The sequence below is a fragment of the Pteronotus mesoamericanus genome, unplaced genomic scaffold (assembly GCF_021234165.1).
Source record: "Pteronotus mesoamericanus isolate MK-2021 breed Mesoamerican mustached bat unplaced genomic scaffold, CSHL_Meso_final scaffold_174, whole genome shotgun sequence".
NCBI lineage: Eukaryota > Metazoa > Chordata > Mammalia > Chiroptera > Mormoopidae > Pteronotus > Pteronotus mesoamericanus.
The window spans coordinates 33,771,199-33,789,436 of record NW_026555309.1 but is presented as its reverse complement, the minus strand read 5'-3'; the positions used below and the strand labels follow the sequence as shown (position 1 = coordinate 33,789,436).

General features: G+C 42.9%; 1 protein-coding gene across 2 annotated transcripts in view; it reads right to left on the bottom strand.

The window, feature by feature from the left end:
• COL14A1 (collagen type XIV alpha 1 chain) overlaps positions 1-18,238 on the bottom strand; it is a 191,287-nt gene that overhangs the window by 21,125 nt on the left and 151,924 nt on the right. For both annotated transcript variants that reach the window (XM_054590440.1, XM_054590439.1), the window contains 4 exons: positions 13,389-13,442; positions 12,833-12,904; positions 2,719-2,754; positions 1,620-1,686 (listed from right to left, as the gene is read on the bottom strand). In XM_054590440.1, coding sequence (XP_054446415.1) covers positions 1,620-1,686; positions 2,719-2,754; positions 12,833-12,904; positions 13,389-13,442 — 229 coding nt within the window. The remainder of the gene's footprint in view (positions 1-1,619; positions 1,687-2,718; positions 2,755-12,832; positions 12,905-13,388; positions 13,443-18,238) is intronic.

The following is an 18,238-nucleotide window of genomic DNA, read 5'->3' as shown; positions in this document are numbered from 1 at the left end:
AGAACCATCCCGGTGTTCTGGTATAACTCCCCCGCTGGCTCCCGGTTCCTGCAAGTCGTTCACTAGAATCTGAGAATTCCTGAGGGGAAAACACTCGATTTTAAACTCTCCTTTTTGAGTGATGTTATAAACAATCATATATTTATATAAAACTTTTCTCCTAGAGTGGGATAAGACAGCAGCTATTGTGAAATCTTCTACATACTCTGGTCAGCGAGTCATACTAGGATTTAACCCTTAGGTTTCTTTAAAATAATTATCTGCTCATTTACACTGAATGCTTGAAATGAGAAACCTACAAAAGAATCCAAGATACGGGTTAGCTTTTGACAGAGTCTACTTACTGCTCAATTTCCCCTTTATAACTTACTATATTTATCAAGATCTTATTTTGGCATTAAACTTAACAGCTTCATTTCACTGGTAAATTCTCTCTCATATGCACATTCAGTTTGAGCAATATAATATAAAATGAAATTAAGTTAAAATATAGAGGGCATTACTATTATGCCTGGAGATGGTAGCTTTATACTCCTTTGCCTTGAGATTTTTGTCCTCATGAAACTTGTCCCAAGCCAATGCAGACTTTTATTCCAAGCCTTTCCCAAGGAGACACCTGGTTTTATCAGCTGCATGTGGCATTTTGGGCCCTGCACTTTGGGCCTTCTCGGACCCTTACAGGACCCCCAAATTTGCCTGGCTTAAATTAAATATAACCTCAAGGCTGCTAAGGCAGCCACTTGGGTGAGGTCAGCCCTGGAGACAGAAGACACTATGGGGTGGAGGGCTTGGCAGCAGAGGGCCAGAGCTGGCAGGGTTTAAGAGGAGTGTTTCATCTCTGCTTGGCCTCAGCTCTGCGTGGAACTGAACAAATTACTGGCAAAGAGAAGGGCCCTCCGGTTAGATTATGGAGACAAAATATAGTCAGTGGCCAGGATGGAAATGTGCAAAATGGATGAGTGGTAAGTGAATAAGCAGGACTTAGTAACCGAAATGCTGGACTATGGAAAAGCTCAGGTTTAAAGTGAAAAAATGGGACAGGTGTCACACCAAGTGTATTCCAGGGTAAGTTTTGGCATAAAGCACAAGTATGATACCAAATGTCTCATGAAGAATGTCCATGTGTGTGTGTGTGTGTGTGTTGCTATAAACCTTAAAAAATAAAGGAGAGGAGCTTGGACTAACCGAAAGAAATGGATAAGAAGGAGGCATTGATTTAAATCTAGTGAGTTAATGAAAACCAACACTGTAAGTCATGTTTTCACAGGTAGCTTCCGATGCCTCTGTCTGGCAGCTTACACGTGCTGAGTACTTGAAAACAATAAGTGATCCATTTGGGGAGATGGAGAAGGAATAAAAGATTTGATCTGGGCAGTCAAGTTAAATCTCTCTGGGCAAGCAGAGAGCTCTTGGACAGGTGACAGGAGGAACTTGGCGTCTGTACCATCGATGCAGAAATCTGGGGTAATCTGCGTGGTCTCTTGGATGGCTTGGCGACGGCCATCTGTGAAACTTGCGTGTCTGTGCTGAGGTATTTTCCTCCGCCGTTGCACTCATGGGAAAGGCACATCTCCGTTTGGACGCGCAACAGAGAGCGTCTGGAACTATAGTGCACTTACTCTGGATGAGCTGTTCGCACACCTGACGCGCCACCGCTCTCACCATGGCTTGAGACTGCAGGTCGCCCTGGATGAAAAGAAAAGCAGATCCCTGACTCCCAACCACAAGCCCAGCCACGTGGCAGGACGTCCCGCTAGAGATCTGACTTGATCCACTCTTCCCACCTGGGCTCTTTGGCTCCAAGCAACAGGTAGAATCGACCACCGTGGAGCATGCAGAGAAGGAGAAAGCAATTTGACATTCCTGGTGCCAGTATTAACTGGTTATTACAGGTTCCTGGGGGTCCTTATTAACTTAAAAAGCTCAAGGAAGCATTTATGGTCCCAGATTCTAAAAAATTTAATAGTTCTGAAACAAACCCATATGTATATTATTTAATGCCTCATTTATAGCTCTTTGGAGCTTATAAAATGCAGCACTTTTTTGAGAACTAGCATACTTAATACAAATAACGACTCCAAGGAAAGGTGTTAAACCCATTTTATGGACAGACAGTTAAATACATCACCCAAGTTTCACAGAGGTAATTGGACACACCCAAGGTCACTGCTGTTTCCACGATAGTTGACAGCAGAATTATATTAGCAGCTGTACAATTTCTCAAAGGAGAGATAAGGCCCCTCAAAGAAGCTGATTTAAGTTCCATGGCCAGTTCTTTGATTCTCTGCCTGCCAGTATCTGTCTTTCCGGGTGCCAGTATCAGAAACACCCGAGCCTTCTTCTACTCCTTGGCGTCTGTACAGAGCTTCTACTTTTCTGAAGCCTTTCCCCCTGCATTATATAATTTCTTTATCACATCCACTTGGGTGAAGAGTTTAATTCTATGGCTTCTTAAAGAAATGGACTGAAGGTCATCTACCTAGATGGATGGTAGCAAATCTGCAACTAGTAACCAGCTCTCCAGACTTCCAGCCCACGAGGTGTTTTCCACTGGAAAATGGGCTCATGCTCCAAGGAGTTGAGGAGGGAGTGGGGGGAGAAGAAATGGCCAAGAGCGATGAAGGATCCTGATAGCAAATGGTGATGCTTCGTCAGGCCAAGCAAGGCAAGGGGCGCAGTTAGCTCTGGCGTGTAAGCAGAGTCAGACAGGCTACTTACTCGTTCTCCCCGCTCTCCCTTTGCTCCAGGAACACCCTGTAAAATTTTAAATTATCAAGTTACTTGTAACGCCGTACTCAGCTGCACATAGGGGCAGTGCATCTTTTCTTATTTCATGAAGACGTTTTTCTTAGCACCAGCAATTCTGCAGCAAAAATAGACACAACAGGAATAAACAAACAGCACCCTATAATCCCACCAAGCAGAAAAGGGCGCTTTTAAACTTTGGACTTTTCCAGGCTTTTAATGCATAGACACAATATGGGTTTTGCTTTTGTTTTTTTAGACTTTTTAAAATTACAGTTGACATTCGATATTATTCTGTATTAGTTTCAGGCGTACAGCAAAGAGGTTAGAAAATCATGTACTTTACAGAGTGATCCCCTCGCGGTTTCAAGTACCCACCTGGCCCCGCACATATGTATCTCGATGCTATTAACTATGTTTCCTATGCTGTAATCTACATCTCTGTGACTATTCTGTAACTACCAATTCGTACTGCTTAATCCCTTCACCTTTTTCACCCAACCCCCCACCACCCCTCCCCTCTTACAAGCTGTCAGTCTGTACTCTGTATCTATGAGTCTGTTTCTTTTTTGTTTGTTGGTTTTGGTCATTAGGTTCCACATTTAAGTGAAATCATATGGTATTTGTCTTTCTTTGATTGGCTTGTTTCACTTAACATAATGTCTTTGGCACAGTAAATTTTAATACAAAATGGGGATCACGCAACAACACTGCTTTGTAACATCGTTTCACTGAATAGGTCTTATTTTTCCCCACTAATGCTAGTCTATGAATTATCCTCGACTGGTGCTTCATAATTTATTTCACAAATCTCCGCTGAAGAAACTAAACCGTTTCAATTTTTTAAAGAATAGCCCTGGAAGGAAGGAGTAGACCTTCCAGCCTAAGAGTTCAAGTAAGAGCTGAGGTCTGTGAAATCTCACAGCCTCGCTTTGCTTTTCTTCCTGAATAATAGCACATGATTCTTTCTCCCTGATAATGGGAGCTCCCATTACCATGAATTCTCAGCTGAATTATTATTTTATTTTGTGGCTTAGCTACTCTTTGACCCATAAGAAACTACTATAGCTGTAAAAATTTTTACTGAAAAACAATGGTGTTTTTATGTTTCTGCAATGAAATTACAGTCCTAATGCAAAACATGTGTCCTCAGAACGATTTCATCTTTTCGTTTCAATTCTGAGACAGTGTAATAAAAGCAACTCATTGAACAACATTTTTATAGTTTTACCCAAAGGATAGTGAATGGCATTTATAGATGGAATCTGCCACATTTTCAGACTGCTCCCAGTTGTTACTACCATGTCAACAGGTCCCAAACTGAACTCAGTATCTTCTCCAAAACCTCTATTCACTTAATTGTGACCAAAATTCAAAATCCTGGGCTCACCCCGTGGTGTGCAGGTAAACTGCCTCCCTGACTTGTAGCGTTTGCTGCTATCGGAACTGTAAATATTTCTATGACAGCTGATTTCAATCTGCAGGCATGCTGTCACTGAAGATGGGGGTGAGAAGAGAAACATGTCACCTACCCTCCCGAGCAGGTACCAACCAGCTCTAGCCCACCACTGGCTCTACCTTTTCTCCTCTTTCCCTTGCTTCCCTCATGTCTGTTACACACACACACTTTGCATTGCAGTTCCTTAAGGTCCATCCCCTTTACCCGTCGCCCGGGTGCACCCCTTACCCTCTCACACCAGGGCATCTGCAACGTTCTCCTACTGGCCTCCCTAACTAACTAAAGACCTCTGTCCAGTTCATCGTCCACACAACTACCAGCTGTCTCTTCCTCGGACACCAGCAGCGTACAACTTAGAAAGCGTAGAGGCTACTGATTGATGGTGGCTCTTCCTCTATTCGTAATCACTCACCAATTCTTAGACATTCATGTGACAAAGTCAAAGTCCTGGGATTCAAAGTCTCTCGTTATTTAGCCCCAACCTCTCTATCTCCTACTCCTCAAAAGTACAATTTCTCATTCCTACTGACCTGGTCTACTCAGTGTATAAAAACACGTGGAATGTGAGAAAAGCATTAAGCATACATCTCGTAAATTAACGATAAACAGAGGAACAGTCTAATGCAGGACTTACGTAGTTTGAGTATCAGTTTTTTACACTGAATTTTTATTGTCGTATATGCTTAACTACAACTCAGTGAATGAATGAATGGATTTCTCTTCTCTCTGCATAGATGGTAAGAGCTCTAAAACTGGGACCATAACTTAAGTTACCTTAGATTTCCAAAACAAGCTAGCCTTTTTCTTGCACAAAAGAGTCACTCAAACAGTTAACTAAGTCCAATATTAAATTGAAAGTTATTATAAGTCTACAACTGCTGTCTACTATCTCTGACTTTAAGTTTCCTTTTGTTTTGTTAATAAAATAAAAAAAAATTAACTGACTTCACTTAAAAGTATAATCCACCCTTTAGTGTGCTGTAAATAATTTTCCAATATTACAAATGAGATCAATAATCAGCAAAGCCCAAGAAAACATTATTAAAAAATATACACACACTCACAATATACTAGTAGAATCTGAGTGTCAGGCATATGGGTGTTCACTCTAAATTTTTCCAGTTTTGTGTGTGTTTGAAAATTTTCATATTAATACTTTGAGAAAAAAAGGTATATGACATGGGATCTGTATGCCACTTAAATTCTCTGAGTTTCTTTGTAACATGAGGCCATTAAATTAAGTGATCTCTGGGGCCCCTTACAAAGGTAATATGCCAGGGTCTTATAGTGCAGTCATTATTTGGAACAAGGTAACACCAGGGACAGAAATTAATGAAAAATACCAAAGCTGGGCCTGCAAGAAGTATCTCAACCTCTACAAAGAAAGCAGATCCTCACTATTTGTGACATCTCTCAGCATGTGCATTTTATTAAGGCAGTATGTCTAGCTGAAGAACTTTGGTAACCTCAGTGCCTAAGACTGTTTGGGACGTGTTAAGCACTCAAAAATATGTGCTGAATGAATGAATGAGAGAGTGAGTGAAAGAATAAATTTCACTTCTGGTGGGGATGCAAAGCCAATTTGTGCATCCTTATAACTGCCTTGATTAAAAAAAGAGAAAAATATTTATGATAATCAGGCACTGGGCCTCTAGATGATTAGAAAAAGAGCTGATTTTGTTTAAAAGTACCCAATTTTCATTATAAAAACTTTCTGCAAAAGATTTTCACATCTTTCCCCCATTCTTTTGGGGAATAAATGTACTGGCTGTGTCCTCTTCCCCATTTCTTAGGCTGCACAAATGGACATGTCCCTAAAGCGATGCACAGCGATGACCTCTGGAGGGTCTAACTGGGAAAAGGAGCGACTTATGTCTCCACAAAATAAATTTCTAATGAAACAAACTTTTCAGGCATTATATGCAAAACTGAAATGAAAATCAGCAAACAAAAATAAGTAAATATTCCACATTTTTAATGTATTAAGAAACTGAAAAACTAGTAGTTAATACTTTAGCTGTTTTTACCTGGGATTACCTGCTTCAGCACTGTTCTTTATATACTACCTTATTTAACCCTCATAACAGCCCTATAAAGTTAACTCACTTAATCCTTATAAGACTCCCCTAAGACAAACTCATTTATTCTTTCTTCAAAAAAATATTTTAAATTTATTTTTAGTGATATTTTGTTGATTATGCTGTTATAGTTGTCCTGATTTTTTTCCCCTTTGCTCCCCTCCACCAGCGCCCCCCACTCCCTCAGGCAGTCCCTCCACCATTGTTCATGTCCGTGGGTCATGCATATAAGTTCTTGGCTACTCCATTTCCTATACTGTACTTTGCATCCCCGTGGCTATTCTGTAACTACCTATTTGTACTTCTTAATCCCCTCACCTCTTCACCCATTTTCCCCCTCACCCCTCCCATCTGGCACCCTTCTGGTAATTAACTTCTTTTCTCTTGCTGCTTTTAAGAGTCTCTCTTTATCTTTAACCTTTGGCCTTTTCATTATGATGTGTCTTGGAGTGGGTCTCTTTGCATCCATCGTAACTGGGACTCTCTGTGCTTCCTGGACTTGCATGTCTATTTCCTTCACCAGATTTCCTTCACAAAGCGAAGTTTTCTTTCACTGATTTTTCAGATAGATTTCCAATTTCTTGTTCTTTCTCTTCTCCTTCTGGCACCCTATGAGGTGAATGTTCGATCTCTTAAAGTTGTCCCAGAGGCTGTTTATACTACCCTCATTTTTTCTGGTTCCTTTTTTGTTCTTGTTGTTCTGATTGGTTGTTTTTACTTTCTTGTGTTCCAAATCATTGATCTGATCTGATTCTTGGCTTCATCGACTACATTGTTGTTTCCCTGTAAATTGTTCTTTAGTTCAATCAGTGTATCCTACATTTCTGACTGGGTCTTTTTTATGCTCCTCAGATCCTCACTAAGTTCCTGGAGCATCCTTATAACCAGTGTTTTGAACTCTGCATCTGATAGATTGCTTATCTCCATTTCATTTAGCTCTTTCTCTGGAGTTTTGATCTGTTATTTCAGTTGGGCCATGTTTCTTTGTCTCCTCATTTTGACAGCCTCCCAGTGTTTATTCCTATGTATTAGTTGGAACTCTTTTGACTCTGCGTCTTGATAGTGTGGCCTAATGTAGTAGGTGTCCTGTAGGGTCCAGTGGCACAGCCTCCCCTATCATCCAAGCTAGGTACTTGATGTGTGCCCTTCGTGTGGGCTGAGTATACCCTCCTCTTGTAGCTGAGACTTGGTTGCTGTTGGCAGGTCAATGGGAGGGATTTACCCAGGCCAGTCAGCTGCAAGGACTGGCTGTGACCACTGACAACCAGTCTCCGCCCTCCATGGAGGATTGGCTGTGCAGGGGCAGCGTGGTGGTGCTCCGAGGTGGTCTGCAGCTGTCCACTGGGTGTGTTGGCCTTGGCATTTCCCCAGTGGTACAGGCCAAGGTCAGCCCCCACCTGTTTCACCCATGGGTACCTTGCCTGAACTGTAAAGCAATCTGAGCTGGCTGCTACTTGTGCTGGGCTTGGAGATTCCCAGGTGAAGCCCAGATGTGAATCTAATCTGGCTGCTGCTAGGGCTCACTGAAGCCAGATGTTGCTTGTTTGATAGGATTTAGCAGCCAAGACCAGCCATTCTTATGGAAAAGCAGCTTAGGTTGGCTTGTAAGTTAGGTGGGGCAGAGCCTCTGGGGATCTCCAGGGTTAGCTGGGTTGATGGAGTCTCCGATATGGTACCAGCTTATGGCTCTGCGGGGGAGTGTTTAGCAAAGGGACAATGGCCTCTGCTCACCTTGATGCCAGGCACTTCAAATTCTCCCTATATACGACTGGTGCCTTTCAAGCTGCTACCCCAGTGCTGGAGCTCAGAGGGAATGAGTCTGAGTAGGTGAGTCCATGTGTGGGTTCTTTTAAGAGGAACTGCATGGGGCTCCAGAAGTTTCTTCCACTGACTCAACCCCACTGATATTTGTAGCCAGAAGTTGTGGGGACTTATCTTCTTGGCACTGGATCCCTGGGCTGGGGGGCCTGGGGTGGATCTGGGACTTCTTACTCCTGAGATATCCCTTCCTAATTTTTATCCATCTGGGTGTGGAACTAGCACATAGTGTGTCTGCACCCCTCCTACCAGTCTGGATGGATGTGGTTCCTTTAAATCTGTAATGCTGGACTTCCATTCAGCTTGGTTTCTGATGTTCCTGAGTGATGGCTGTTCTATGTTTTTAGTTGTAATTGTGATGTGGTTGTGCAAACAGATGAGCCACGTCTGCCTGTGCTGCCATCCTGACCGGCAGTCTGCTCATTTACTCTCGCTAGCAACCCTATTGAAAGGGTAAAGCCAGAGCCAACTGCTACCATGGCAGCACCATTTGCTGAGCCGGCCTGTGACTTTGTTAAATACGGCTCCCATTTTACTCTTCTGAGCTTGCCTGCAGGACTGGAAATTACTGAAAGCAAGAACAGAACTAACCATTCCCTACAGCCACAGGCAGAAGATAACATTGGAACAAACCGCAGCCTTGTAGGGGCCACACATCAGCAACACTCCACCCTTTTTTAATCCAGTTATAATCCAATAAAAGTTCAAAGCCTCCACCCCTCAAGGCTTGTATCTCTCCACACCATGCCCCTGTGCTTCCTTGGGGAGTGAATAAAAACTTGATTCTCTCCACTTTCTTCCCTTTGTGAATTGTTTCACAGCCCGTGTCACCAAACACACTGATGAGATATGATTTCATTGCACACATAGGTAAAGTGATGTATCAAGATGTTAAATAACTTGCCCAAGGTCACACAACATGAAAATGGAAGAGTTGGGATCAGACCCCAGACAGCCAGGCTCCCAAATCCACACCCTCCCCTATACGCGCCACTACTACCTCCAAAGAAAGCACTCAACTAATTTGTCAGCCAGTGTCTTCTACTCCAGTGAAGACCATACATTTCCTAACTAAATAATGATTTTTAAAAATCAACCATTCATCCCCCCTAATTCTAGTCATTCAGACACTAGTCATTCAGAATTAGGTTTTAACTTGAGTTATTTTATCTTGAGTATTTTTAGTTCTGGACCTATACATTATTTGACATTTCCATGGCTTGCTATTATTAAGTGGGTTTGCTTGAAGCTTTGAAATTACAGTGCAAACCTAAGTGACAAGATAAATGGGCAGCATCAGCTGTTGGCACCTTTGTGTTTAATTGGGCCTGAAATTCCTCACACCCGGCCTCACGGTGCTTGATATTAAGTAGCTGCAGGGCATAGCTAGGTGGTCTCAGTGAAAGGTCCGTTTAGGGAAATACCTGTACGGCTGGAAGTTAGTTTTATTCCAACTTCTCTGACATCTTTCCTTTGATTTTTGCAAAGTAAAAACAGAATAAAAATTCTGGTGCAAGCGAAGGCCCATAACTCCTCCAAAGTATGCTTTGAGGGAAAACACATCTTCCCTGCAGATGCAGGCCAGAAAAAGTGGCACATTTTCCTTTGATTTCAGGAACATTTGAAATGTAAAGAAAGGAAAATACAGTGGCTACATTCACAGATTCACAGAATTTTAGCGCCGAAGGGAAGAGGAATAATTTCATGGTCCAAGTCCCACATATTAAAAATGTCTGTTTACTAAAATCCAAACATCCTAACTCAGCTCTAAAGGTTTTCCACGGCCTGACCCTTAATTTATAAGAATAATCTTCTAAAATGCCCTTGAACATCAGCCTAACTGGAGCGCAAATATACCTTCATTTCTTTCTGTTAACAGATACTTATCAAGTGCCCTCTCTGATACTGAGCTGGAGTCTGGCGATACAGATGTGAGCATGATAAAATTCCTGCCCTCGAGGACCTATCATTTTAGCGGAGAAATGACCATCAACAACGTATGTCAGCCTGGGGAGGTGAGGGTGGCCTCACACAGGAAGTGCACAGTTTTACAGAGAGACTGGTCCGGAGCTCACAGGCAGAGAAGGGAGGAGACGGCAGTCCAGACAAATGGAAGAGCACCCCAAGGGGAAAAAAAGGTGAAACAGTGTGGCATATATGTAGCGAGCTTTAAATAATGATCACTGAGCCCCAAAGGATGATGGGAAATCAAGTGGGAGGGGAAAGAAAGGACCCGTCATGAAGGACCATGTATACTCAGCTGCATATTTAAGACCCATCCTCTGGGGACAGGAATCCAGTGAGGACATTTAAGCGAGGGAATAACACATCAGAGTTGTTCTAGAAAGATCTTCTGGAAGCGGGGAATGGACCAGGCCAGAGCCAGAGCTTCTTGTGATCATCTTGGTGGGAAATAAGGAGGGCTTGAAATAAAATTTGGCAGTGGCAAAGAAGGAAGAGGAAGAGTTGAAAACTATTGAAACATACAAGACAGAGGGTGTGCTGTGCCCGCTTTATGTTTTACTATAATCCCCATACAAACAACGCCACCTTCCTGTCTTTGTGGGTGCAAATCATGCCACCTGTCAGGGTCCCACTGAAAGGCCACCTCCTTCAGGAACTGCTCTCCTCACCCCCACAGCTCGGATGGGTGTCTCCCTCTGTCTCTGTCTCTGTCCAGCTCTCTCCCTCTCAATGGAACTTTCATAGCAACTTCCTTGTCTCTTCCTTCCTTAAGGCATTTCTGACTTTCTGGCTTTTATTATACGTACTTATACAAAAAAAAATCATTCTCCCTAGATTGTCCGTGAATGTGGAAAAATATCTTGGTTACCCTTTGTACCCCTCAGAACCCCTCTCCCCATATGTCTGTATATTGCAGCTGCTAAGTAAATACTTTTAAGTGAACACATTAGGAAACTGAGGCCTGAGAGACTAGGCAAATTGCTTAGTGGCTTGCACAGTGAGTTAAAGTCAAGTCAGGGCCACATCTAGAAAGAATCCAGGTGTCCTGGCTTTCAGTGCGGCATTCTTTAAATGGCGCAGCACTAGACCTCCTACCTACATTGATTTTAAGCTAAACGCATGGGCCTTTTTGCACATGCTTCGTCACAATCTGTTCCTCTGCAGGGGGGCACTAGCTTTTAGCGGACGCTTGAACCCCACATAGCAGCTATGACTACAGCAGCAGCACGCAGTCTGCCCTGGGAAGCCAGTGGCTGACGGCAGAGTGCATGCGAGCAAGTGTTCCTGGCACCGACTAGAGGAAACGTGTTGCTATTTTCAGCGGGGCAGTCTGTCTTTCTTGGTCTCTTTCCCTCCTGTTTTCCTAGACAGACATCCACGGGAAAATAGTCAAGGCCTTAACACCTTGATACCGAGCCCGCTTGACTAGTCACGCCAGTCGGGCCAGGCGGCAGGCCTTGGTGGCTCAGGGCCCCAAGCGCAGGGCAAAGCCTGGGCTGGACAGTTCAGAGAACAACCAGCTTTTCAGAGGCTACCCAGTGCCGACTGTGGCATCCCCACCCAGTGTCTATGAAACCAGACGAAATGGCTTCTGGCCCTGAGAAAAACGCCACCATCAAGGGTCCTTTTCTGTTCATGTAACAAATCAGAGATGATATTATTAACAAGTATTTCATGCCCAGGAAAAAATGCGCTGGTGTTTCGGCATGCTCCACATTTAGTCTGTTCCAGAGTTACAAAAAGGCCAGACGGACAAGCAGGGAGGCATTCTCCTTCCCTGACATATTCCATGTCTCACCCTACGCCTCGCAGGCCCCGCTGTCCTTTCTCAAAGTCCCCCAAAACTGATCTCTCACAGCCTATCCCCCTGGCTCAGGAACAACCCAACTGGCACTGAAGGAAACTGGTTCTAGGAAACATCAGTAAGACTGCAACGCACAAGATCGTGCACAAGCACGTTTGTTGGCTGTCTAACCCAATCAAGTAGGTTTGGAGGGTTTTTTTCTGCTTCCCTTCAAGATGCCTCAAAAGCTTTTGATGTCCTCAAATCTCTCATGACTGTCAGAGAAGGGATTTAGTATGCGCTGTCTCTGCCACTCCTTTAACCAGAAGCCCTTGCTCTCTGAGTGCTGCTGACATATCCTGGGACACCTGTTCCCAGGGGCACATCCTGGGAAACAGACTGAAGCCTGGTAGCAGAGAGGACATTTCAATCCTCTTTTCTGGTGAGGAATAGCCTAGATAAGTTTTCAGGGAAAGGGTGGTAGAGACAGAATTGTGTGTGTGTGTGTGTGTGTGTGTGTGTGTGTGTTCTGTGTGTGTGCATGCTTGCACGTGCTCCTACTTGCCTTTCTTGTAGAATAAAAATCTATTCCCATTCTCACTACTCCTTGACTTTCTCGAGCCTTGTATTTTTTTACCCCCAGGAGACAGGTCTAATTAACACACAGCTATTGTATCCCGTCCCTGTAAAGGTTGTATTGGGTTTACTTAGCCAAGTACAAAAGAACAAACAAACATACATACATATAAGCAGCAGCGTGGCTGATTATTCACTGTTGGGATGCTCTGTCTTTAGCCCTGACATGTGCACAGTTTGATCTTAATCTTTGTCCTAGGAGTTTCTGTTTTCCCTTATGGATTCCCACAGCATCCAGGACCAAAACTAACATTTTTGACCAACAGAGATGCTGGTAAATTGAAACGCAGAAATAAACCAGAGGGATGACTAGGCAACCATCCTGACCGGCTGCTGCTGCATACTCACGGGTGGTCCCAGGGCACCTTGGGGTCCCATGCTTCCTGTGATCCCTGGAACTCCGGGGGCTCCGGGGATGCCCTGAGGCACAGACAGGGAAATGAAGCAAAAGTGAGGACTTCCACATTCTCATGGAGCACAGCTCGCTCTCAGGAAGGAGTAAGGGACACACACAGAGGTAGCTCCCCTCCTCCTCAGCACCAAGATTTCAGGGTTCATTGCTCATTCCTGGTCCCAGCTACCAAAGAAGCAGGGAAGACATTTTTGAAAGAAGTCTCCAAACTAACAGTCAGGTATAGTTCTTTCAAATTCAAGCCGTATCTGCATCTAATAAAAACTAAGTCAATGCGGGTGCTCTTATGACAAAGTGGCTCAGAGAAAGAATAATCAAGCCATATGGGTGTATTATTTTTAAAAGATATTTTAGGTGGAGGTCTGTACCAAGGGCTGAACTGTTACACCAAAGGTGGCTGCGGAGGTGACAGGTCTGGCAAAAGAAAATGTCTCAAAAGAAGCAAAATGCTTTAAAGCAGAGTATATCCCAGTGGTTTCTGGAAATACTTACAATTGGTCCTGGTGGTCCTGGAGGGCCAGAGGCCCCATCCTTTCCAGGAAAGCCCTGGGGAAAAGAAATATAGCACATCAACTATGCAGATGCTTTATATGGCTTTCAGAGTAGGTACACCTAACTCTTCTAGTATTGGGGGCCAAGTCCTGCCGCTTGCTCTGAACTTCCAGGGATTCGCCACTTTTGAACTCTTCATGAGAATTGTTCTTGGCGAGACCTGTATATCTCTTGGCCCTACAAAATTGTCCAGGGCAAGACTTTTAGGTGTGAGAAATGCTACTTACAAACTTAAGCAGGAACTTGTTTCCAGAAAGTAGTTTTTATTCAACAAAGCATAACAAAGGAGAAGGAAGATCAAGTCTCAGTGATCAACGACCAGACAAAAAGATGCCTTAGTGTCTTCCCTGCCCTAGGGTCCCTATCACCGGGCTCTATGTTACAAATGGGAAGCATTAGAACATCTCCAACTCTGCACCTCTCCAGGAGAATGTGCAGGACTTGATGCTGCAATGACAGACTTTTACTCCTGGGCAGGTTTGTAGAATGTGTCACCAAACCCTTACAAATGGGTGCCTCTGTGCTTCCCATTCCATGTTGGAAGGGCTAAAGGCAGAAGACAACTGTTATTCTTTATTAAAGAAAACATCTCCCTAAATTGTTGAACATGTGTATGTTATTTTTACATGTTAAGAAAAAATTAACGGCTGGAATGACTTAGTCTTACATGTTTATTAGTTCTTAGTTGTGGATGCCAGCCCTTCAAAAACAGTTAAAAACATGAGAGGGAATCTTCTATCTAAATTTCATAATAGGCTCAGAAAATTTTGTCCAAAACATCACCTGTTACTACACAGAGATACGAACTGTTCATCTTGGGATTTGTCTCCTATTGGATTAATCCCTTCCCATCTTGAAACGAACCAAACCAGCCTCTACCAATTCTCTTTCTACAACAATGTCCCACTTTTCCAGTGAGCTTGTCTTTCTACTTATCATGCTCATGAAAACCCACCTTCTTAGTGCTCCTCATCGAAGTTCACTTTATTCCTTCCTACCTCAAGGTATCAAGTAAAAGAGAGTAAAGATGCAGCTGGATGAGAGGAAATGGTGTGTGTGTAGGGAGACAGGGTATGAGAGGCGACATGAAGCGGGGGCACAGTGAGGACATAGGAAAAGCATTGGTAAGCAAGACCTTTTCATCACACACCTGATGTACCAGTGGGTCCTGAAACCAGAGGAGGCAAGGGATTCGTGGTTTCCCCTTTCTGCCTGGGCACACAGCAAGGCTACATTTTTCCAGCCTCCTGTTCCAGCAATTCTGTTGGAGCCATAGGGCCAAGTTCTAGCCAATGGAAAGGGGCCAGTTCCAGTCCTGGCTCATAAAAATTTCCCATGGGTAATCCTTCACTTTCTCTTTTCCTTCTGCACCAACTTTAGAGGCCACGTGTTGACGATGAGAGTGTCCCAAGAGGGAAAGACCCTGAGCCCCTAAATGATTATATGGAACAGGGACCAGACCTCCCTACTCCTCTACCTACCCCACTGACAGCAATGGAGAGCAAACAAACAACAGACTTGATGTTATTGCATTAAACCATTGTAATTTAGGGTGGAGATTTTAGGGTTGTTTGTTATAGTTGCTCTTCTATTCTAATACACAAGCTAGTGTTGTTCTTGTTGTTTTACTATTACTTCTTTCACTGTGGTTAGTCGGTTAAAAATAGGAAGTCAGAAAGTGGCAGTGATGAACCCTGATACAGATGAAGTTACACACACACACACACACACACACACCCTTCCTTGGATATGCTAACAAGACAACAAAAATTAATACCGATACAGGTGGAAATAAATTATTTGACGTGGAGTTACGTCTACCATGGTCAGGAAGAAAGGCATAAGAAATCAGAGTGTGAGAGACATACTGGACCTTGAAGCCCATCCAGCCCAACTCCCTCCTAAGTGAGAAAACGTGGGACAGAGAGAGGTTAAGAGAACCTACCATGAAAAAAAAAAAGGATTTTTTAAAAAAATCTACTCTTATTTCCTAGGTGAAGTTCACATAAGAAAAAAAAATGGACTCTGAGAATATATTCCATAACTTAAAAAGACATTTTTAAAAGGACGGTTTTTTGCTTCTTGCCTTAAAACTCTTCCAGCTCTGCTGGCAAACAAACATGCAGCCTCATGCAAGCCCGCACATGAAACATGTGACATGTGACACATGGCCAGCACACCATCCCCGGTCAACTCTGTGAATTCACTGAGGGAGACCAGCCATAGCTTATTTTCTCAAAACAAGGGAAGGTCGGCAGGAAACAACACATTCACTTCCCTCTTCCAATCATGTGGAAGTTTACAAAGCAAGCGCGCTCCCCCATGGTGGGACCATGGGTACTCTTGTGAACACTTTTGAATTCATGTAATTTACAGAAACCACATGCGTATGTACCATCTGGAAGGGAAAAGGATGAAATACTGTTCCTACAAAGGAGGTAACTTTGGCAGAGGGGCTAGTGTTTCAGTGCGATCAAGTCCAAAGGGCAGGCTAGATGACATACTTGTTCACCAGTTCTCCTACCTAAAGAGCATCCTCAGAAGCTGCACATCTTAAGCTTAGTACCATTTTAGAAGCATAATCAAAGCCATCCCCCATCCCTAATTTCTTCCTAACCCTAGAAAAGAAAAAAGTTCACATGTTATATAAACAGTTTTATTTTTCAACTTTGGAATCACTCTAGTCAATTCCCTTTGAAAGAGGTTTTACTTGTAAGCCTCACGTTTGTCACATTATTAAAAAATATTTGCAGAGCTACTATGTGCCAGGCACTCCATAGGTTTGGTGTAGACATTGATGAACAAGAGAGTCTCTTTCACAGGAGTTTACAGTGTTGAGAAAATGCAACAATGAGGAAAAAGAGAGCAACAGACTGTGATGATGGAACTACGAACTTCCACGGGAACACGCAGGAAGAGCATCTACTCCTGGTGTGGAATCTAAGGATGACTTCATAGGAGAGGTGGAGGGACCCAGGATGGTTGGCCTCTGCATTAGCCTCCCGCGCTGCCCTGGCCCCACATCACAGCCTGTCCCGGAAGGCCAGTCCCCACTGAGGCAGGGCTTGGTTTCGTTTTCTCATCTCTTCCTCTCAGGGTGAGCAACCATAACAGTGGTTTTTTACACAAAACCAATGACCTTGGTGAAAAGTGTCATAAAATGTCTACACTATACGGGGCAAAATAACAGGCACATTCTAGCTTTGCGATTCAGTTTAAGTTAAAGCTCTTTGAATGGTCTTCAACCCTGTAAGCTAAAAATGTGTTTTTTATTTCCCAAAACATTTCTCTATCTATAAATTATCCATTTTATATCAGGAAGCCAAACTGAGAAGTTGTGATTGTGGATTAAGTACTCTCATAAAAAGCAGAAACCCTTAATTAAGCAATGAAGAATGGATATTAGGGAATAGAAGATTAAATGATAAGCGTAATGTGGGAATTTACTTAAGCTGACAAATGTTTTTTAAAGCGCATGCAATGAGCCACCCACAAACAGGGATGTTTTATAACATGAATAGCTCCAGGCATTTTTCTTTTCTGGGATTCCCATCTCAAAATATTAATAGATACCCACAACCCACATTAAAAATAATTTTTGCTATAAAAACTTGAAAGGATTTTTATAATTCAGTTTGAAAACATTTGGCTATGACCAACTTATTAAGTTATGGTTGGCGATAATTCATCAGCAAAAGGAAATCTAACCTAAAATTTGTTTTCAAAATCACTAATTATCAAATGAATACTAAATTTAACTATGGCTGAAATTGGCAAAGCATACCATTTTCTAGACATTTATTTAAACATTTACAAATTTCCATTTTTCAGTTTTCTTTTCCATACTTTAGAGCTAATATATATACTTCTCCTGGTCATAAACGCATTTTTGTAGGCTCTTAAACGTTTGTAGTTTCTAGGTAGTATGCCTACGGTGTCTAAAGGACACCACCGATGTGCCCACAAACAGTAGTGTAACTGAACTTAAAGTCAGAAGGTGGAATGTTTATGTTAATGCACTAGACATAACTAGACATACTAGAAGGAGCACTCAGACCTCAAGACTTATTCACCAGCCGTGTCTTCTTCGAAACCTACAATGGTGGACCATGGAAACTAACTTGAAGATTCTGGAATGCCAATTGCCAAGGTCCTCTGCCTGATGCTACACGCACAGGCAGAGCAGACTCTGTGAGCAGCCTGGGTCTGATGAGTTCGTTGAAACCGGACTCAAGCAGGGAGGGCCAGAGATACACGTGTAGAAAGTCCTGATGTCCACTTTCACCCCTGTGGCGTGGCTCTGGACTGCTATGAGCGACAGTAGAGAGACAGCGTGGCGGTCAGCCAGAAGAAACAAGGCTGCTACTTGCAGCAAAGGATTAACACCAACCACCAGGGTAAGAGGCCAAGCAGCAAAAAGCCACAGACTCTGTAAACACTGGTTCAGCTAGAGATCCAATATCAGTCCTTATGTATGATAGCGTGTTGAGCCACTGGTGGACTTTCAGTGATACACACACACACACACACGCACAAATTTATGTATATGTGCGAATATATACATTATATACATATATTTTTATATATATAACATGTGTACATGTATTTATATGCTATATAGACATACTACTGTTAATATGTACATATACAGTACATATATAATTTAAACGTATATGTATAAATACAAATGTATATATTTTTAAAAACATGCGATGATGCCTTCAGTGGATGAAAACAAACAAAAAAACCACCAGCAATGTTCTACTTAAGAAATCTCTTTAACATATCAT